The sequence below is a fragment of the Heliangelus exortis genome, chromosome 1, assembly GCF_036169615.1.
Source record: "Heliangelus exortis chromosome 1, bHelExo1.hap1, whole genome shotgun sequence".
Taxonomy (NCBI): Eukaryota; Metazoa; Chordata; class Aves; order Apodiformes; family Trochilidae; genus Heliangelus; species Heliangelus exortis.
The window spans coordinates 74,270,351-74,290,103 of NC_092422.1; the positions used below are offsets into that span (position 1 = coordinate 74,270,351).

The window sequence follows — 19,753 nt, forward strand, 5'->3', positions numbered from 1 at the left end:
GTCTGGGATGAAAAAGAAGAGGAGGCATGACATATTTTATATTTTATTCTCCCTACATTAGCTTTTCACTGTGTTTCCAACATAGGTCACTGTATTTCTTTTGTTTCTGTCTACCTAGTAATTGCCAGTTTCCCCCAGGCTCTTATATGCTGGCACGTCCTGCCATGCCTGATTTCAGCTCTTCTGAATTGAATAATTTCAGGTCTCTTTCAAAGCCTCTCACGTTCTGGTATCACGCTTCTCACTCCAGGTAGGCTCACCAATAATTTTAGGAATTATTTCCCTAGAAAAACTAAAGAGGATTAGTTGTTTCTTGTTTTGTCTGATAGCTTCAAAATTATTGCCCTATACAGCACTTTTTTTTTTTCTAATTACTTTTCAACATTTTTCCAGCAAGTAGAAGCTTAGGTACTATTTCTACCTAGTCAGAAAAACTGCTTTTTTGGCTTTTTAGTCTAATCACTGTGTTCTTCATGTAGTATTTGTTTTCAGCTTAATGTTTCCAGCTAGGAATAGCCAAATTTCTTATCACAGTCCCCATAAAACTGGTTTATTATCAGTTTTCTGACAGAGAATTGGGTAGAAATAATAGATCTTTGTTATAGATTAAAAAGCATAAATGCTTGTGAAACAATTGTTTTAGTAGTGCCCACAGATGGGTATAATGTAATAAAAAAGATTCTTGTTTTCCAGTGTACAGCTTAGCCAAAATGGACTAGTCACTTGTTTAAGCTAAATATGCTCCACAACAACCAGAAGACAGACTTGGTAGGAACGCTTCTGGTTATTATTCAAACTTGGAAGTCAAATAGCTGGTGTAGCTTTGGAATTAATGGGGTAGCTGTTCAGAAACTGGCTCATCTCTTCCCTGTGGTCAGCTCCATCTGGAGATGATGAACCCAAAGCAGAGTATCCCATGGCCTGGCACTGGAACTCTGTGACACCAACATGTCTTCAGTATGTCCTCTTGGGCTTCAGGACTTTGCAGTTCAAGGACATTCTAAGCCAGAAGTGGGTTTTTTTGTGATGAGTAGCCTTTACTATTTATGGCCAGTCAGCACAATGTGATAATTTATGAATTTTCAAAGCACTTTTCCTAAACTGGATATGACTTGTTCATATTAGCTCCTCAGCATTTGTGGGACTAGGAGTACACATGGCCAAAGGAGCTGCCAGGAGTGCACAATGGGAGCAAAGAGGGTGTTGGAAGTGGAGGAAGATCTTGTGTGAGGTTATCCAAGAAATAGAAATAACCAAATCTATGTATCAGATGAAAGCAAATGGGATGACTGACGGCTTTGCAAATTGTAATGCATATTTGTAGGGTTCAGTTGGTATTTGTCATGAGCTAAGCCATACTGAGTTCAGTGACTGTGCCTTCAAGGAGAGCAGGGTTTAAAGACAAAGGAGGAGAGCTAGTTACACTAGTTTCCTTTCCTTTCCTTGTCTGAGGTGAGCTAGTTATGCCTGTTTGCTTTCCCAGTCTGAGACATTTCTCTTTGTGCAACAGCACGAACAAGAGCAGGGGAAAAAAATAGCACATTTAAAGACTTAGCATAAACCACCTCAATCCTGCCTTTTCAGATTTCTCAGGTGGTGGCTGGGGATCTTTAGTTCCTGCAAGCAAGAAAGCAAAAGCAATGGGGGAAAGTAAAATTGTTTGCTCCCATAATTAAAAATAAATAAATAAAATTATGAAGGGCTGAGTCAATGCTGCTGTTACACATCTTCCCTTTTGATGTCATCAGATCTTACATAAAAGTAACTGATTGCAGCTGTTGCAGTCCTTTTTCAAATGTTTTTGAGCATTGCCATTTTGTTCCTTATTTTGGAGGTGTCCTAGATTTGTCTGTCATGAAGTTTGGTAGAGTCAGTTCTGTATCTTTTGCTAATGGGTTGTTCTTTTATTATTCTGCCCTCATTGTTACCCATGCTGGGTATTCATATAGTAGAAGCATAAGCTGTGCTTTGTCCCAGGGAACAGAGATGTGGGGAAAGAGTAATAAAAAGTCCACAGAGGGTAGCTTTTTGCAGGGACAGATAATATCCTCATCCCTAGCTGTAAATACTCTTTTTTTTCCAAGTTTGCACAAAGGATGTTTTTCCCCAAATACAAGACAGCTCTTTTCAGATGTGCTCCTGTTCTTCTATTACTTCTAGATCCTGGGGATGCCTATTTGTGTTGCCTGTCTCTTATTTGCTCTTTGATCTTTGTTCATTTTTCCTTGAGCTTTATCTTGTGTTATTTTGTTGTAAAAACAATTTATTTTTATTTTGCATGGGACATGAAAAGAATGATCATTTTTGTCACCATTCTTTGTTCTGTTTCTGCTTTTCCCTTTTTTTGGTGAGTTATCTTGTGGGTATTTATGTAGCTGGGGTTGAATAACAGGAATATATCACAACATCAGTTTTTTTTCATCAGACACTGAGCTTATATCCTAACGGCTGTTATTTCCTGAATATTTTTCAAACCCCATGAGACTAATGCTTTTATTGCATGTGGCATCCCAGTCAGTGTTCTCAGAGTTCCATTAATTTTCTGTCACTGCTATCCATTTCTTGCTGCCTAACATGACTCTCGTGCATCTGTCAAATATTTACTTCCTTCAGATATAAAATAAGAACCTATTTCTCCTGCATTCTCCTAGTCTGATGCATCAGAGGGGAGTCAGAGAGGTTTTTGGGGGACGTACCAGACCTTATCCCTTGTATGAGCTGTGGGCTGCCTTAGCCCAAGGCAGACACCTGCACTCACAAAGCACACAGGGGTGCCCCAGGGGTAATCAGCATACCATGGTGGGATGTGAATTTTGATCTTTCTTCCCCTACAAGTTCTCCCATCTTGTCTTCCATAATCAAAGTGAAGATGTCTTAGGAATGGGTACCAAATACACATGAATCTGGGGATCTTTTCTGATGGCAGTTTTCAAAGCTTTAAAGCCAAGAGGCTTAGACTCTATCCTCTTTGCATGTTTAAAGCATTACAACATAGAGGAAAATGTTTGGCCTGGGTGGTTATTGATTTCTATTCTGTTCTTCAAACTACAAACACAGAATTGTAGAACAAGCAGGAACAGGACCAGAAGTGCTCTCAAGAGCCAGCTGGCAGAGCTGGCACCAGGCAGTATTCTGGGAGATTTACAGTTGCTGAAAATATTAATCAGTGCTCTTAAACAGTTTCTCCTGTAATGTGTCCAATATATCAGGAGTGAGTTTAAGAGATATTCGTGAGGGATTGGTCCTCAGGGACAAGGTGTGCTGAATTATATCTCTTCGTTGATGTGCTGACCTGCAGCTGAGCATTTCTGATTTACACCCTGTAATTCTCCTTGACTTGCACGTACACCAGGAAAAAAGGTCAGTAAAAAAGTCTCTGAACAATTATTTACCATTCTGGACAGAAATAGCCATAGGGTCTCTCTGTCCTAAGGCTCTTTGGTTGCTTTTTCTCCTGCAGCAGCACAGCTTGCAGCAGCTGAAATACACTGCTGAAATACAGATATGTACATTTGTATTTTGTAATTCCTGCCAATCTTCTACCAAGCTGTCTGCTTTCTGAGTCTGTTCTCTCATCTTTTCTCAGCACAGAGAACTGCCCTTCACCCTCTAGCCCCTTTTAGAGGTTACTCCTCATTTTAACTTCTGTCTGGACTAAAGAAAGAATTTTTCAACACACAGATGAGGAGCCAGGATTAATCCAGTACTTATTCTGACAGTGATACAGAACCCATAAATGCATGATGCAGTCTAAAAACAACCTGCCTGAGCAATTAGCTTAGTAATCAGACATTTAAAAAACGGTAGCAGAAGAGCAGAGCTACAGATTAAGATGCATGATGATTTCCTTTACTTAATAGAAAAGCATGCAGAATTTTAATTAGAATCAGAAGATTTGTCTTCACTGGAAGTCCTCTTGTGGGCTGCTAACCTGACAACTGTAGTTCTACAAGGAAGGACTACACGAGGCAAGGCTTAAAAGCCGGCAGATAAAAATGCAGTGACTCTTTCATTTTGGACCCTGAAATGAATATGTGACAAGTGGGGAGTATTGGATTTCTGTGTGAGGAGTTGACAAGTCAGACAACAGCAGCCATATATTATCTCTGATGGTGAAAAGATCACATCGTTTATAACCTTTGAAGCAACAGGAAAACTGAACGCAACATCATCTTATAATGATCTAAGAGAGAACTGTCTCTTTTTTATTTTTTTCACTCTGGTTATATATAGCTGTTGGAGAGGGTCCTGCTGAGCAGAAAATGGAGCATATGATCAAGGGCAGTCCAGTGAGTCAATTTACTGACTAATACTGTAGATTATCATGTCAAATATATAGCACCAGCAGTATGAACAAAAAGGAGGCCTAGTTTATTTCTTTCCTGTAAATTGAAATGAAGATGTGATTGGAAATGTCACACCTTGGATATATCAGCCGGATTCTCTTAATCATCCAAAACAAATTGCCTTATTCTTTATATTGACATTTATTTTAGGAGCCATTCCAAGACTGGCAAGCTGAAACCATCTATTTAGAGGTGTGTAGCACGTCTGAAATATCCTCTAGACAGCTGTCCCATCAGGTGATGGTTCAATGGTCTTGCATTTTGAAATACCTTCTCCCCTCAGACCTAAAGAAGGGATAACTCAGCCTTTCATCCCGTGTGGGGAAATCATTCAGCACAGCATCATGCAGAGGCACTGCAAGTGAGCTCTGGGATCATCAGTGAATCACCCAGCCATGAAGACAACATGGCAAGGGGCTTTCAGAAAACCCAGACAACCACTGAAAGAGCCTTTCATAGTCTGGCTTTGGAGTACCAATGACCTAGCATAAGGAGAGGGCTATTGCCCTTCTTGTCTGTGTGTCATCTTCCATTACTTTTGTTTTCTTTCCAATTACAAGAGGAAGGTATCCATGTGTTTTGTAGGCTTGTTTATGGCCTTGATCAGTAAGGTGGCCTTTTCTGTCAGTTTCTGTCAAATGGAACACCACCTGAGGAGTAAATGCGGTTAGAATTATGTTAGAACTTTCACTCCATAAAAAAAGGGGTTTATTTTCATTTTTTTTCTGTAACACCAGAGTTCTTGTACTGGTGTTTGGAGAAGTTTGGAATCAGATGAATACTAGAGGTTTAGAACACCTCTGCTATGAGGAAAGGCTGAGAGTGTTCGGGTTGTTAAGCTTGGAGGAGAGAAGACTCTGGGGAGACCTCAGAGAGGCCTTCTAGTACCAGAATGGGGCCTATAAGAAAGATGGGGAAAACCGTTTTAGTAGGTTCTGTTTTGATACAACAAGGGGTGTTTGTTTTCAAATAAAAGAGGGCAGGTTTAGATTGAATATAAGGAAGAAAATTTTTTAGAGGGAGAGTAATGAGACACTTGAGCACATTGCCCAGAGAGGTGATAGATGCCCCGTCTCTAGAAACATTCAAGGTCGGTTTGGACATAGCTCTGAGCAACCTGATCTAAAGATGTCCCTGTTCACTGCAGGGAGCTTGGACTAGATGAACTTTAAAAGTCCCTTGCAACCCAAACTATTCTGTGATTCTATGAAAGTTTGATCATTTTTTGATCTGTCCAAATCCTAGCCAGAGCTGAATGAGCAAAAACTGAGAGAAAAAACATTTGAATTGCAAGTCTCTGCCATTCCTTTGAGGATAAAAAGAGTACATAATCAATGACATTGATTTCTAAACTCCTTTTTCTAAGAACAGAGCTGGAAGTAATTGGAAACACATTTACTAACTGTTTGCTAAAGATAAGTCATGAAGCCCAAATATTGCTTATCTGTTAATTATAGTTTCCTCAAGGTGGTGTGTGAACTAATATAGAAATAAGCACAGTGTCACAAATTTAGCACATATAAGGAAAAGCAGATGGTACTGCTGTGATTGGACATGACATTGGAGTATTCCAGAGCATGCCAAATCTTTAATCTATTACTACTTGCATACACTACCATATTACTCAGTTTTCAGTAGAGCAGAACAACACGTGCCATGCACAAATACTCTTTCTGCTGAGCCTTAAACTTAGAATAGAAATCAAATTTCCACTTGCTGGTTTTGCAGCACTCATTTAATTTTCCAAAGCCTCCAAATGGTTTGTGTTGCACATTCTGGGTCAGATGAAAAAACACAAACCAGACTGCTTTTGGGCCAACAAGTTGGGTGATTTTTAGCTTTCCATGCCATCAACAGAGCATGCGGTATGTCAAGAACAGTAGTACAAATGAGAAGCAAACCACTTCAGATTATGTTGTGGTACTGATAACTCTGGATAAACAAGGAGCTCCTGGACACACTATCACACAAAAAGAAACTACAAGGAATGGAAGATAGGACATCCAGAATGGGGGACATATAAGGAATCTATCCAAGCAGCAAGAGACCTGGTTAGAAAAGCCACAGCTCAGTTAGAATTCAATCTAGCCAGGGAAATCAAGGGGAATAGCACAAATTTCTATAGGTATATTAACAGCAAAAGGAAGACTAGGGAAGGTTTGGGCCCCCTCAGAAAGGAAACAGGAGAGTTAGTGACAAGTGATATGGAGAAGGCTGAGGTTCTCAATGACTTCTATACCTCAGTCTTCACTGGCAAGGGCTCCAGCCACAATCCCAAAGTCACAGATGACAGTGGCAGGGTTGGAAGAAGAACTGTCCACTGTAAGTGAAGATCAGGTTCATGGCCATCTGAAGAACCTGAAAGTGTACAAATCCATGGGACCTGATGGGATACACCCACAGGCACTGAGGGAGCTGGCAGATGTGGTTGCTGAGCATCTGTCTATTATATTCCAAAAGTCATGGCAGTCTGGTGACACCCCCACTGATTGGCAAAGGTGAAACATAACCTCCATTTTCAAAAAGAGAAAGAAGGAGGATCCAGGGAACTATAGGCTGGTCAGTCTCACCTCTGTGCCCCATAAGATCATGGAGCAGATCCTCCTGGAGGCACTGCTGAAGCAGAATAGTGAAGAGGTGACTGGGTATAATCAACATGGTTCCAGCAAGGGCAAATCATGCCTGACATACCTTGCGGCCTTCTATGAAAAGGTCACAACTTCAATAGACAAGGGAAAAGCAACTGACATCATCTACCTGGATCTGAGAAAAGCCTTCAACACAATCCCACATGACATTCTGGTCTCCAAGCTGGTAAAGCATGGGTTTGACAGATTGACCACTTGGTGGATTAAGGACTGGCTTGATGGCTGCACCCAAGGAGTGGCTGTCAATGGGTTCATGTCCAACTGGAGGCCAGTGACAAGTGGAGTCCCTCACGGATAAGTGTTGGGACTTGTCCTGTTTAACATCTTTGTTGGTGACATGAACAGTGGCATTGAGTGCTCCCTCAGCAAGTTCCCTGATGACACCAAGCTGTGTGGTGTGGCTGGCACACTGGAGGGAAGATCCTTCTCCAGGTGTTATCCAGTCACAAAAATAGAACTTCAGTGTCAAATGGTCAGACTGGCTTCACCAGAGCTCCAACACTGCAAGCATAGATTTAGAGTTACTCCATGACACATAGAAGATGAAGCATACAATATGGATATTGGACTAATTGGACATTTCATCTCCCATTTTCCTTGATATTCTTGAGCAAGACTGGAGTTCATATGAGCATCTGGGATGAGCTTCTGTCCCAGGAATACCTCTTCACTGCTATAGCCATGCTTCTACATTTTGGCTGCCTGGACCTCTCAAATATACCATTAAAACCAGTGTTTCAGGTTATCCTTTAATCAGTTTTGCCAAGTAATGGAAGTCCACCACCAGGCGACCTGTTGCTTAGCTACTGGTCCTCCTGGAGAGGTACCAGCACCCCACCACAGAGACTGTTCACAGGCAGAAAGGATTGGGAATGTTTAATGACCCTTGCCCACGTGCTCTGTATCCCTGCTCCTCAAACTCACATTCCTATCTGAAGGGGAAAAGCTAGCAGAAAAATTAGCATTTTGAGAAGTTATTCAAAATGGAATTTGCAGCCCTGGAGGGCTCTCAGCCCTAAGCTGGAATACAAATATTCTCACTATGTGGGCCTCCCACTAACAAATGCCTTTAAGGAATATAAAAGGCATTAGATTACTAAATTAAGTAGATGCCCACATGTTTATACATGCACGCATATGCACAAATATATACATCTGTAAGTATATACACCCTGTGAGTATGTGTGTGCATGTGTAACACAGTAAGAGAAAAGCTATCAATCAAACCTAATTTTAATAAAATCTTATTTCATTTCTGTTGTATGCATATATCCAATGACCTTGTAGGGTTTGTGGATTTATTACTTACCAGATGATAAAAAAACCCAATAATTCTGTGTAAAGATTACACTATCAAGTTGCTATAGTACTGAGTGCCATTGATTTTTACTTCATGATGAATGTTTATTTTGCTGTGACAACATAATATCAGAGTTTTATAGAGCAACCCTCACAGAAGCAAATCAAAATGCAAAATAAGGAAGTCTATTAATGTAGTAGATTTCTGATACACTCAAATAGTCAAGATGTTTCTAAGATGCCACTATTTAATTTTAGAAACAAGTTTAAAGTGAAGGTAGCTGGCACATACTTTGTTTAAGCCATCACACTTCAGAGCTATGTAAGAGCAGCTCGAGAATCCAGATTAAGATTAAGAACTAAATGATATGCAAAGCCAGAAAGCCTAATTTGTGTACTAGAAGATAAGAAAAGAAAACCAACCCCAAAACATTTTATTTGTTGGATGTTTGGTATTAAGAACTGATAACTGGGAAAGGAAGCCGTTTATTTATCAACTGGCTGGCTTCCTAAGGAAAAAAAATACAAACAAACAAACAAACAAACAAAAAAAAAAACACTGAGAAAAAAACCCAAACCCCAAAAACAATACAAAAACCACCCACATAAAGCTTATAAAATTTACATGTGAACACTTTAAGATTATATGGATATTAATGACTATTTTTAGCAACAAAAATTTAAATTATTAATATAATTTGCAATATTAATTCATTTCGTGCAGTATTTACATAAATTAAATGCATAAAGCCTGTCTGAGAAAGCTCTGGTAATCCCTCTCTGCGTCTGTTGGGGTTTGTTCTGGGGTTTGCTGTAGCAAATGGCTTGAAGGAGAGAATCCACCAACAGAGAGGAAAAAAGACTTTTCCTTTCCCTCCCCTTCTTCCTTCCACTTCATCTTCTTTTCCTCCCCTTTGCCTTCCCTTTCCCTTCTCCTGCCCTTTCCTGTACTGAGCAGGGGACAGCCAGTTCTCAGTCAGACCCATGGATGCTGCAGGTCCCCAGCTCTGGCTCTGGCCCAAGCAGGGGTGACAGTGTCCCCTGTATCTGGCCCCAGAAACTGGGGAAGCTGAGGGATCTGAAATCCAAGCCTGAAAAAATCCTCAGCAAAAAATTTTTCTAGAGAGTGACCTACATGAATCAGACCATGAGTGCTCTTTATGGGCCCTGTATGCACAGAGATACTTTTATTCTTCTATTATTATTTTTCTTTAAGTTTTGTCTCTTTAACAAATGAGGTACACTGAGAAGCAGAGATCAGGGCACAGGCATGCCCTAATGACAGCTGAGGCAGAAACTGGTGAGAAATTTCCCAAAAGGTGCTATAAAACCCCTGTTCCCCCCCAAATTTAAATCTGCTTGGAGAAAAGCACCAGAGCCCTGCCGGGGTCTCTGTGCTCAGTTATCCCCATCTGTGACTGGGCACTATGAGCTCAGGTGTCCCATGTCCTGCCTGGCACTTTCCCCCCCTTGTCACACAGCTGTGGACACCAGAGAACCTTTGCCCAGGAAGGGAGTTGCCAGGCACAGTTATCCCTGCAACAGGTTGCAGGGGGGGAGAACATGGAAGCCTGAGGCTGAGGAATTGTGCTGGGGCATCTCTCTCAGGGCAGATATTTTGCAGAGAGGAAGAGAAAATTGCAAAGGTGAATTTTAGGTAAGTTTCTCTCAGTGTTTTAGGTTTTTGAGGTTCAAAAGCTGTAGCAACTACAGTCTTGCTTGAAATTATTTTCCTTCAGTGTTTTACCTGAGATGATCACAAATTTAAACACTAGCTATGAAGCTTGCCCAGCCTTCCATGCAGACAGTATTTGTTGCCATATATCTGACAGACTTCTGGTCAGAGAAGATTATCCTTCAAATTTAGGTCATTAACATGTATTTGTCTGATGTAAAACAGACTTATGTGCCATTCCCAAAGACAAACTAACCTGCTTTCATCAGAGAGAGGCTGTAAGAAGTTATCCAGTAGTAGCCAAGCCTCCAGACTTCACTGTCCTGAGAGGATTTATCATCCATTGGCAAATTTTGTCAATAAGACAGTCACAGATCCCTGTGTCTAGATATTTTAAGGCATTACTTTCATTTAAAACAAAGGCAAAAAAGACACTGTCAGGAATAGATCGGCTGTTATTTAGGAGCTATAATTATCATAACTTCTGTGATGCTTTCCAAAACAGAAGTTCATCTGGTTCTTCCTGCCTACCCCCATCAAAATTAAAATATTAATTATATAATACATAAAACATGAAGTTGAGTAAGAAATTTACATTAACTGCATTTGCAAAATTGAGAGAAGGAAGCCCTGCTTTGTTAAAGAAAAAAAGAAAACTTTTCTTTTTTTAACAAACTGATCACCCTTCCTGACTTTATACTCTTTTATATTACTAAAAGGATCCTTGAAAAATTTAGATTCCATTTAAAGATATTTCAAGTCAGGATAATATTTTTGCTCCACAACATGTTTAAATTATAGTACTCTTTCAGCTGGATGAGGTTCAATTACTACTTGAGAGGGTGAAGCCACATTAACTACCATTTCATTATTTTATTAACAACAGTTCAGTTGCTGTTCTTACAGAATGACTAAGTAAATCACTCATGCTTCAGAGATTCTTCCACTGTTTATTTGAGATAGGAGGTTTTACTAAAAACAGCCTTCTAAAACAAACCTTAATTTGTCCATTTGAAACCCTTCCTGAAGAGAGCAATGACCAGTTTCTCTTCCATTAATTAAAATGTCAGTGCTATTTATGGTACAAGGTCTGTTTTACTTAGATTTTACAAGGCATGAGTGTCCAAATGCGAGAAAAAACAAACCTCAGTGAGCAGGAAAATCTGTGCTAAGAGAGGCAGAAATGAATGATGTGAATTCCACCATCGCATACGGAATGGTGGGTCCCGATGGAGAAGCACAACACGGTAGGATTGCTCAAAGACTGCTTATGTTTTCCATGAAATACCCAGGTGAATATTTAAGAAAAATCAATACTTGTACTGGTATGTGTACTTTGGGCAGGATTGAGATGGGAAACTGAGACTTTTACATCACCTTCTGCTCCTCTGAAACCTGGATTAAGGCGGAGTGGGAATGGAATCTAGTGCTGTTGAGCTGAGATTCAGAGGTCTTCAGGGTGGAACAAATCAGACAAGACTGTTAGTGACCTCTTTCTCGCCAAATGCCACCACAGCTTGCTCCAACTTCTCTTTCTCCTCCTGTCTGAGGAACTGGGATGCATAGGTTGGCTACGAAAGTCACCTTTCTGCATTAGCAGGATTTAGCCCAAAGGCATAAATATGTAAAAAGAAAAAATTACACTTGAAGTAGTAAAAACTAGTGGAAATGCAGGACATTTCAACATTAGCACCTGGCTTATTATCAAGCAGTGGAAGATCTGAATTCCCATAGGATGTGCCACGTTTGGTGAGAAGGAATGGTCTCTGCTGTAGGTTCCTTTCTCCAGCAGGGCTCAGGCATTGACATTGAGACAAACAGTATTTAAAATATCTAAGACATACCTAGGAGGACTTTTCTGTCTTCTGGAAATAAACAGTCGAAGGTGCACTTCTGGATGAACCAGGCTGAACTTTGAATAGCTACCTATGGACCTATGAATCTGTGCCATTGTGCTATTTTCATCCTCTGAAATGTTCTCACGCAATGATTTGCACAGGTAAATGAAAGATAACTTCCTTTTAAAAAATAAGTTCATCCTCTTTCTCCCTCATAGTGTCATTCTGTTTTATCCTATTTCCTGCCTTGAAAAACATATATACTCAAAAAAGCCCATAACTTACTCCCTTTCCTCCCATTTATTAATATTCCCCATGGTTTTATGACCTCTATGATGTCCACCCCCAAATACAGTTTTTCTGAGCTGAAGAGATCTCATCTCCTTTGTTTCTCCTCATGCAGAAAAATTCTTTTATCATCCATGCTGTTTGCTTTGAAATTATATCTAATTCTGCTTTATTGAATTCAGGTGACCAGAAATGCTCCATATGTTAAAAAAACAATCATGCTTTGAGTGGGTAAAGTGGCAGAATCATGTTTTCTGTTTCATTTGCCTGATGGATACTTAACAGAGGATTTATGCTGTCAGCTACATGGGAATTCCCCAGACTTCCACACTGGAAAAAAACCGAGTTTGAGCTCATGACCATCTACATGTAATTAGGGTTATCTTTGGTAATGTACTTTACCTTGCCCTTATCAATCCTGTATTTCACTTGCTGCCCTTTTGTTACTGAGACAATCAGTACTTAGAAATCCTTCTGGAAAGCCTGGCTTAGATTTGTCTGCTTTGAGTAGACTGTTTTGCCTGTGCACTTTCCCTTGGGAGCCTTGTCCCACCTCATTTATAAATCTCTTCCTTGTTACAGGTTCTCACAGATTCTTGGGGATCCCCTCCAGCAAATCCCTCAGTTGTGAGATCAGTCTTTTACTCCTAAACTCCATTACTGCCTTTTAAACAGTTAATCTATGAAAGAACCTTCCCTCTCTTGTCCTGATAATTTAGCCTTGTAAGAGCCTTCTGAGGGGAACCAAAGAGGGTGTGAACTTTCTTCATCCACATACTCAGTAACACCTGAGAACTAAAACCTGTGAGCATGACTGCTTTTGCAAAAACACACTGTGACATATGTAAAATACTGAGAGGTGAGAGGTGTCTCAAAATCATAAAGATGATTTAGGAATGAAGTCTGTTTTGGTGTTTAATTCCCATTGATTTCATTTTGCATTCAAGTCTAAATTTATTGTGGTTTTCTAACTTTGTGCTTATGAATGCCAAAAGGAAAATTTTCTCTACCCGATGCTTAAAATCAATCTCCTGTGTCCTTGGAATTTAATTAAACCAGATAGTCTTTTAAATCGTTTGCCCACCATATGTTGGAAAAAGAGTAGCAAAATTAAACGAATAAATCACATCAGAGAGTAAATTAAATACACCGAAGCCAGCCCCTCTCTCATTTTCCTTATTGTTAAAACTGAGGCAATGCTGACAATGAGCATTTTAAAGTGGTCAGAACAAAGCACTTCGGAATGCATTGTACAGAAAGCTGTGCACACAAGTCAGTGAATGGACGAGATTTTCTAAAGTGGTTTTTCCATTCCTGATTGCTTTGGTGTGAAGTTGGTAGAACTACCCAGTGGAATTTAATCAAGTGAGATCATGTAATCTGATTAAAATAATGATAGACATGTCTGCAAAGTCATTTGCACTATTTTACCAGTGACTAAGCTGGTGAGCAGCACAGACTGAAAACTGTCTTTGGATGAGGCTCCATGGTAGGGTATGTCAGATAGTACAAACTGGACAAACTATGATCTTGAGAATGAAAAACGATTCTACAACCACATCAGAGGGCACCCTAGATATGTTGCCCAGTAATTCACTGAACCTCTAGGCTAAAGGAAGCCATATCCACTATATTAAGGAAAGGTACTTGAGTTCAGTTCTTCATCTCACATATTGCAACATCTGAAATGTCAAAATGGAGCTCTGCCCTAAGGTTATGGTGTTATAGAGGCAGGTATCTTAGCCACATCCATACTGATAACAACACCAGGGATTTTATTGTTCCAGAGGGCAGCTGTCACCACATGGATCATGACCACAGAGTGGTCATCAATGTTTAGCAGAGCAGGTTTTTCTCAGCAAAGCTTGCTGGCCTGGTCCACATCAGACTGAGATAACCCACCAGCAGCATGGACAATGAAATTCCAGCACCTGGGCTGACTTGACATCCATCTTCCTTCAGCTGCAGGGAGGAAGCCTTTCTATCCCTGCTGTGTCAGTTTAAGTAGAACCAGTTTAAGGGCTCAGGGGGCCCTTAGAACACACACAATTGCAGTCTCATGGAAAATGTATTCTCCTAGCACAGACATGGGTCTCAGTCTCTGCAGGGTTTCACTGTTAATTTTTACTAATATTGGCCAGTTTCATAGGTCAGAGATCTCACCACTCCAAGGACTTTCAGGTGATGTCTGAATCAGGAGGCTTCTTACTGAAGACCTGAAAGGATGCAATTTCAACATCCCTGTCCCTAATCTCAGATGGCTTCTCACATGAAGTACAACTGTGTAAGCTCAAAAACAATGCTGTGACATTGACAACAAATTGCTCAGCCCTACATGACAAAGCTGTGACCCAGCAGGGGACAGTGGAAGCTGGGACTTCAGTACATTTTCTTTCTTCCCATAACTTCCACACAAATAACAGAAATTAATTTTTTTAAAAATGAATGAAGTGCATATGGCAACACAGCTGCTGAAAATCTGTTACCATTTTTAATCACCTCTCATGTCCTGCACATGCCTTTTATCCTTCAAACTTAGTAAAAGGGAAAGCACTGTGAAGAAGTCAGCTCCATGTATTATTGGGGGACTTTGTGATATTAAGTCATGTAAGAGAAGCCTTGCCTATTAGACTGTCCAGAATTTAGGTCTCAGAGGGTTCATCTTTAAGACATTTTACATATTTATAATTGCTAGGAGAAGCAGAATTTCAGGGTTTTCACAGAGGGACTAAAAGCTGTAAAGAAATAAAATTGAAAAATGAGAGAACTATGCTTTTTTTCTTAATAATGGTAAACTTTTGAAATAAAAGGGACATAAATCCTGGGTAAGTGCCCAAACAGCTTTGTAGTACCATAGTTTTTCACCTACTTATGGGTACACTAGTATAGTCTTCAGGCTGAAGTGACAGGGGCTCCAAAGCAATGTTTACTGCCTATCCTTCCATAAGCACTCAATGTCATAAGCAATCAGAGTGACTATTTCTGATTTGGTAGCCTTGCATCACACTACTGGATACTCAACGTTTGCGTGTCAGCTCCAAGGTAAGGAAAGCAAGTCCAGTGATTTATGAAATTCCAATGCTAGACCTGGGGAGAGAAAAAAATGCAATTATTGAAGGAGGTGCTTTGTGAACAAGCAGTGATTTACAAGTTCAGCAAATGTACTCCTTATTCAGTATTTTGCTGCTGTGATGTTTTGGTGGTGGTGGTGGTAGTGGTGGGTTTTTTGTTTTGTTTTTCAGTCTCTGATTCTCTTTTAAGATCAGAAGTCTGTGCTTTAGTGAGAGATACGAGCTGGCATTCCCTGAGAGGGAGTGGGTCCTTGTGGGGCCAAGAAGTCGTCGTTTGAAGTCAAAAATGAAGTATTTTTTTCAGCTGAAGAGGTGTTTAACTAGGGCAAGCTGCTGAACCTACAATTCATATCTGCCTGAATGAAGAAGAACAGAGCTGCTTGTTTGTTGGTTTTGAATCCTTCATGGAGGGCTGCCAGTAACTGTTAATTTTAATTGCTAACTGTATTATTGTGCTATCAGCAGAGAGAGATGGCAGTGAGAATCTACCAGGACAGTCACAAACCTTTCATCACACCGGGTGTTAAAGTTCAGTGGTAGTTACTAAGCCCTCCAAAAACAAATATTACCCATTCAGACGAGAGAGAATGGATTTCTGCAAGATGATGCTATATTAGACTGTCCTACTGCACCAAAATCCTGGTCACCACTAAATCCAAGTGCCCAGCACCGTTTGAAGCACTGATGCTCAGAGCTTTCCGAGGAGCAAAGAGGGACTGTGATCTACCCTTATTTCATAGATTGGAGATGGAGGTGCAAAGCTGCGTTTAAGACTAAACCATTGGTACACACTGAGATGAACTTGGACCCCTGGATCCAGTTCAACCTGGCCAGAGCAGACTCCCTGCTGCCAACATGACCATGTTTCCTCCCCATAGCAAGCTCAAGGAGAGCAATGAGAAACCTGGGGAGTCAGTTCTCTTCCCTATGGGGTTGGGATACAGTTTGTTGCCCAGGGCACTTGAGTTAATCATAGTTAGAAAGGTTAAAGTTCTGATTCACAAACGTGTCAGGCACCTAATTTCCATGTGTTTTTATGTGAGTTGTAAGTGCTTGTTTATCTTTGAAACCAGGACTTTGTATTCTAGTTTAACCAGCTAACTAGCTTAGGTGCTTTGGAGGAGGGCACTTCAGCTATTTAAGTATATGGCATGCTCAATAGACAGCTAATTGTGTGCCTTATTTCTGTTCTTTATCCCCCAGGAAGATGAAGTTGCTCGTGACAGTCGCTTCAATTTCAGTGGCTATGGTATGGGTCACTGCCTCCAAGTCAAAGATGGCACAGCAGTCAAGGCTACTCCACCCAACCCACCTCCAGCACCACCAAAGGATTCAGATTCCATCAAAAAGAAGTTTGTTGACCGTGCAAAAAGGATTGATACAATATCTCGTGCTGCGTTCCCACTCGCCTTCCTCATTTTCAACATCTTTTACTGGATTACATACAAAATTATACGGCATGAGGACATTCACAAGAAATAGTTGGCAACTCTCAGCTGCCAGGACTTCTTAGCCAAAGTGATCCACTTGTAAATAAACAGTACAATGTCTTTCTGTCATCTGGACTAAGGGTTTCTTCCCCTCCCATTCCCCCAGGACACTGAAGAGAAAATGAACAAAAAAGAGAAGTACAGAAGGAAAAGTGATTGCATGAAAAAAAATATGCCTTGAGACCAGTCAGTGAGGGTTCCCCCTGTGTGCTCTCTGTGTTGTTCTTCCAGATTCAGCATTAATCAGTCAACTGTAAACGGGGCCAAATTTTACCCAGTTTTATCACAAAGATGTTATCTCTCAAGACAACAGAGAATCAGAAAACAAAGCTCCTAAAACATCTGTCTAGAGACTGTGGTGGCTACAGTACAGTGAGTTATAAGAGGACCAAACTTTTTCAGGATAATGTTGCCTTTCTATTTGAAACAAGTCTACTGAGCTACATTCCATGACCGTGTCTGTAGTTAGTGGCTTCACCAAGGAGTCCTTTTGTGGGTTGTAAATTATTTCTAATGACAGGGGAGAGAGGAAAAAAAAAAAAAAAAGAAAGAGAAAAAAAATTTATACTTTACTATCCTTGTGGGTGTGCATTTTAATATTATCTTGCTTTACTAGAATTGTAATTTTGGGGTTGAACTTGTGTGCTGTGTGATTTATTTGATAGTTGACACTCCAAAACCAGTGAAACTGTCTGGTTTATTTTTGTTGGAAGACAGTGCACTTACTTCATTTTATTTCTGCTGATTTTACATGCAACTTGAGGTGCCAAAATGTATTTTACCTATTGTGCAACCCTGTACCACACTGCGTAGTAAGAACTTGTTTCCTCAAAGATGTAGCTCAGTTTAGCATTGAGTTTCCATTACTGCTCTCATTGTAGCTGCAATCAATAGCTCTGTAGGTAAACACAACTTGTTTACAGACCTCTAATTTCTATCTTTACTCAGAGTGGCTATTGTTTTAAATATCATTAATCAACCTAAGACTTTTAAAACTGTACTGTGATTTTCAGAATCTGTTACCTTTTGGTGCCGGATCTGCGTTATTCAAATCCTTGCTACATGTTTTAAAGTAGAAAACTAAAAAAAAAAAAAAAAAAAGAAAAAAAAAAAAAAGATGGTATTATTTTTGCTTACACAGAAGAAGACAACATGTAACATAAGATAAATCAAACATTAAAATTTTACACTTGCTGTAAAAGGGTTTATTAAAAAAAAAAAGGTATTTGTTCAGTTTCAATAAAGCTAAATGTGGTACTAACATTCCTTCATCATTTTCTTCATTTGTAGCATCAGGGCCCATCTCTTCCACTTCTTTGTCAGCAAAAAGAGGGTGGAAAGCAACCTTCTGCTGACCAGGCTTAGCGTGCCGAACTTTGCTATCTGTCCTGCAGCAGAGGGGCTGTTGCAGCTCTCGGGAAGATGTCAAGGGCTGTGACAGAAATGTGGCTAGAACAGGAGCAACTGCAGAACATTTGCATTTGCAGACCCAGGCCTGGGGGAGGCGGCACACCACCCCTCCACCCTCAGCATCCGTGCCTAGCAAGAAGCACAGCTCAGCTTCACACGTGCTGTGCCCAGCTTGGGAACATCCTAAACTTTCTCCTTACTTCCTTACAGCTTTGCCATGTAGGTGAGCTGAAGGACAGACTGAGATGGCCTATGTCAGGAGTGTCATGTAGATGTCATAACAACCAATATTTTAGAAGCAAATTAAATTGTCACTGCCCTTCTCTTGAGAGGCCAAAATGCACACCCTGTAACTGCCCAGCACAGATGTTCTTCCCCTCTCTTCTAGTGAAACTTGGTGGAAAGACGCACCAAGTCTGCAATGTTTCTCACGCTACTTTGACTCCTGGACCAGCTTCTGCAGAGAGGTTGTGGAAACAGGTATCACTACCTATTTGCCTGAGTTCCTGCCCATGTCCCATCCCTCCCTGAAGGGCTGTCTCTAACTACCAGGCTTTATTCCTCTCTCTATACATGGAAGGGCATTTAGAGGTCTTGATCAGGCTGATTCCCAAGCAGCTACATAAAATAACAGTGAGAAGCCAGGTGTGCATTTCACCTGTAGGCTTATTGTCACTGACACCTGTGACAGAAGTGGCAATCATCATTTTCATCTCCTTGACACCATTGATCCAGGTATGAGTGACAGCCCCAGAGTGGGGAACCAGGATATAAGGTGAGAACTAAGAACAAGTACCCAGTTTTGCTTTGCAAAATAAGCTTTTTACTCAAATTTAGCTCTCATAATACTTGTGACTTTTGGAGTGCAGGGTTTATTTCTATTCCTATTTTGCAGTAGTACTGTATTCAGTTAATGGATAAAGTAGTTGAGGATAACTTCAATGCAATGCAGGGTGAGGCTACCCAACTGTAAACTGTGTTGGCATGTGAAGTTAGGAGAAACTTAAACTTTCAGACTCCCTTTTCAAACTCACTTTTACCAGTCTGTTGTTCCAGAAACTCTGCATTAAAAGAAGGTGTAATACCAGGATTAATAGGAAACCACAGAGCACAGAATGTATTGCTAATGAGTGTCAGAGCCTATTGCTCACAGCTCCCTTACATGACAGCAGCCCACTGCAATAGAAAGGCAAAAGTGTTCTTAGCTGATGGATGTCTGTACATCCCTTTTTCAGGTCAACCTGGTCTGTCTCCAGCTCCCCCATCACAAACTCACCTGCACACTTTGCAGCGTAGGGATATTAGCACTGACTAAACAGTTTGCTAAAAGTTATTCTGCTGATCAGATTTTCAGTATTTTGAAAGCATGCATAGGAAGATTGGTTCACTATTGCCTTGTATATAAACTGAGGTCCAATCACGAGAGTGATCAGGGCCCAAAATCCTTACAAGTCTCTCCCTTTTTGAAGACAGTCAGACATTAGGGCAATTAGTTGCTAATCAAGACATCTGACTAAATTTTGGGCATAAATGATGAATGCAAAAGGACAAGGCCCACCAAGTACTGCAACTAGGAATAGTCATATGATACAGAAGAGTCCTCAGCATGATGGTCAAGTGTCCTGTAAACCACCTCACACAGAGATGGTTTCATAGCAGATGGGTATCAAAGAACCTTTTCTCAAAAA

The 19,753-nt window shown here is 40.5% G+C and overlaps 1 protein-coding gene across 6 annotated transcripts in view; it reads left to right on the forward strand.

Annotated features, from left to right (window-relative positions):
• Nucleotides 1-17,918, forward strand: part of GLRA2 (glycine receptor alpha 2) — a 132,030-nt gene extending 114,112 nt beyond the window's left edge. For all 6 annotated transcript variants that reach the window (XM_071748447.1, XM_071748409.1, XM_071748429.1 and 3 more), the window contains one exon: nt 16,369-17,918. In XM_071748447.1, coding sequence (XP_071604548.1) covers nt 16,369-16,647 — 279 coding nt within the window. In that variant the 3' untranslated portion in view covers nt 16,648-17,918. The remainder of the gene's footprint in view (nt 1-16,368) is intronic.
• The last annotated feature ends 1,835 nt before the right edge of the window (nt 17,919-19,753 follow it).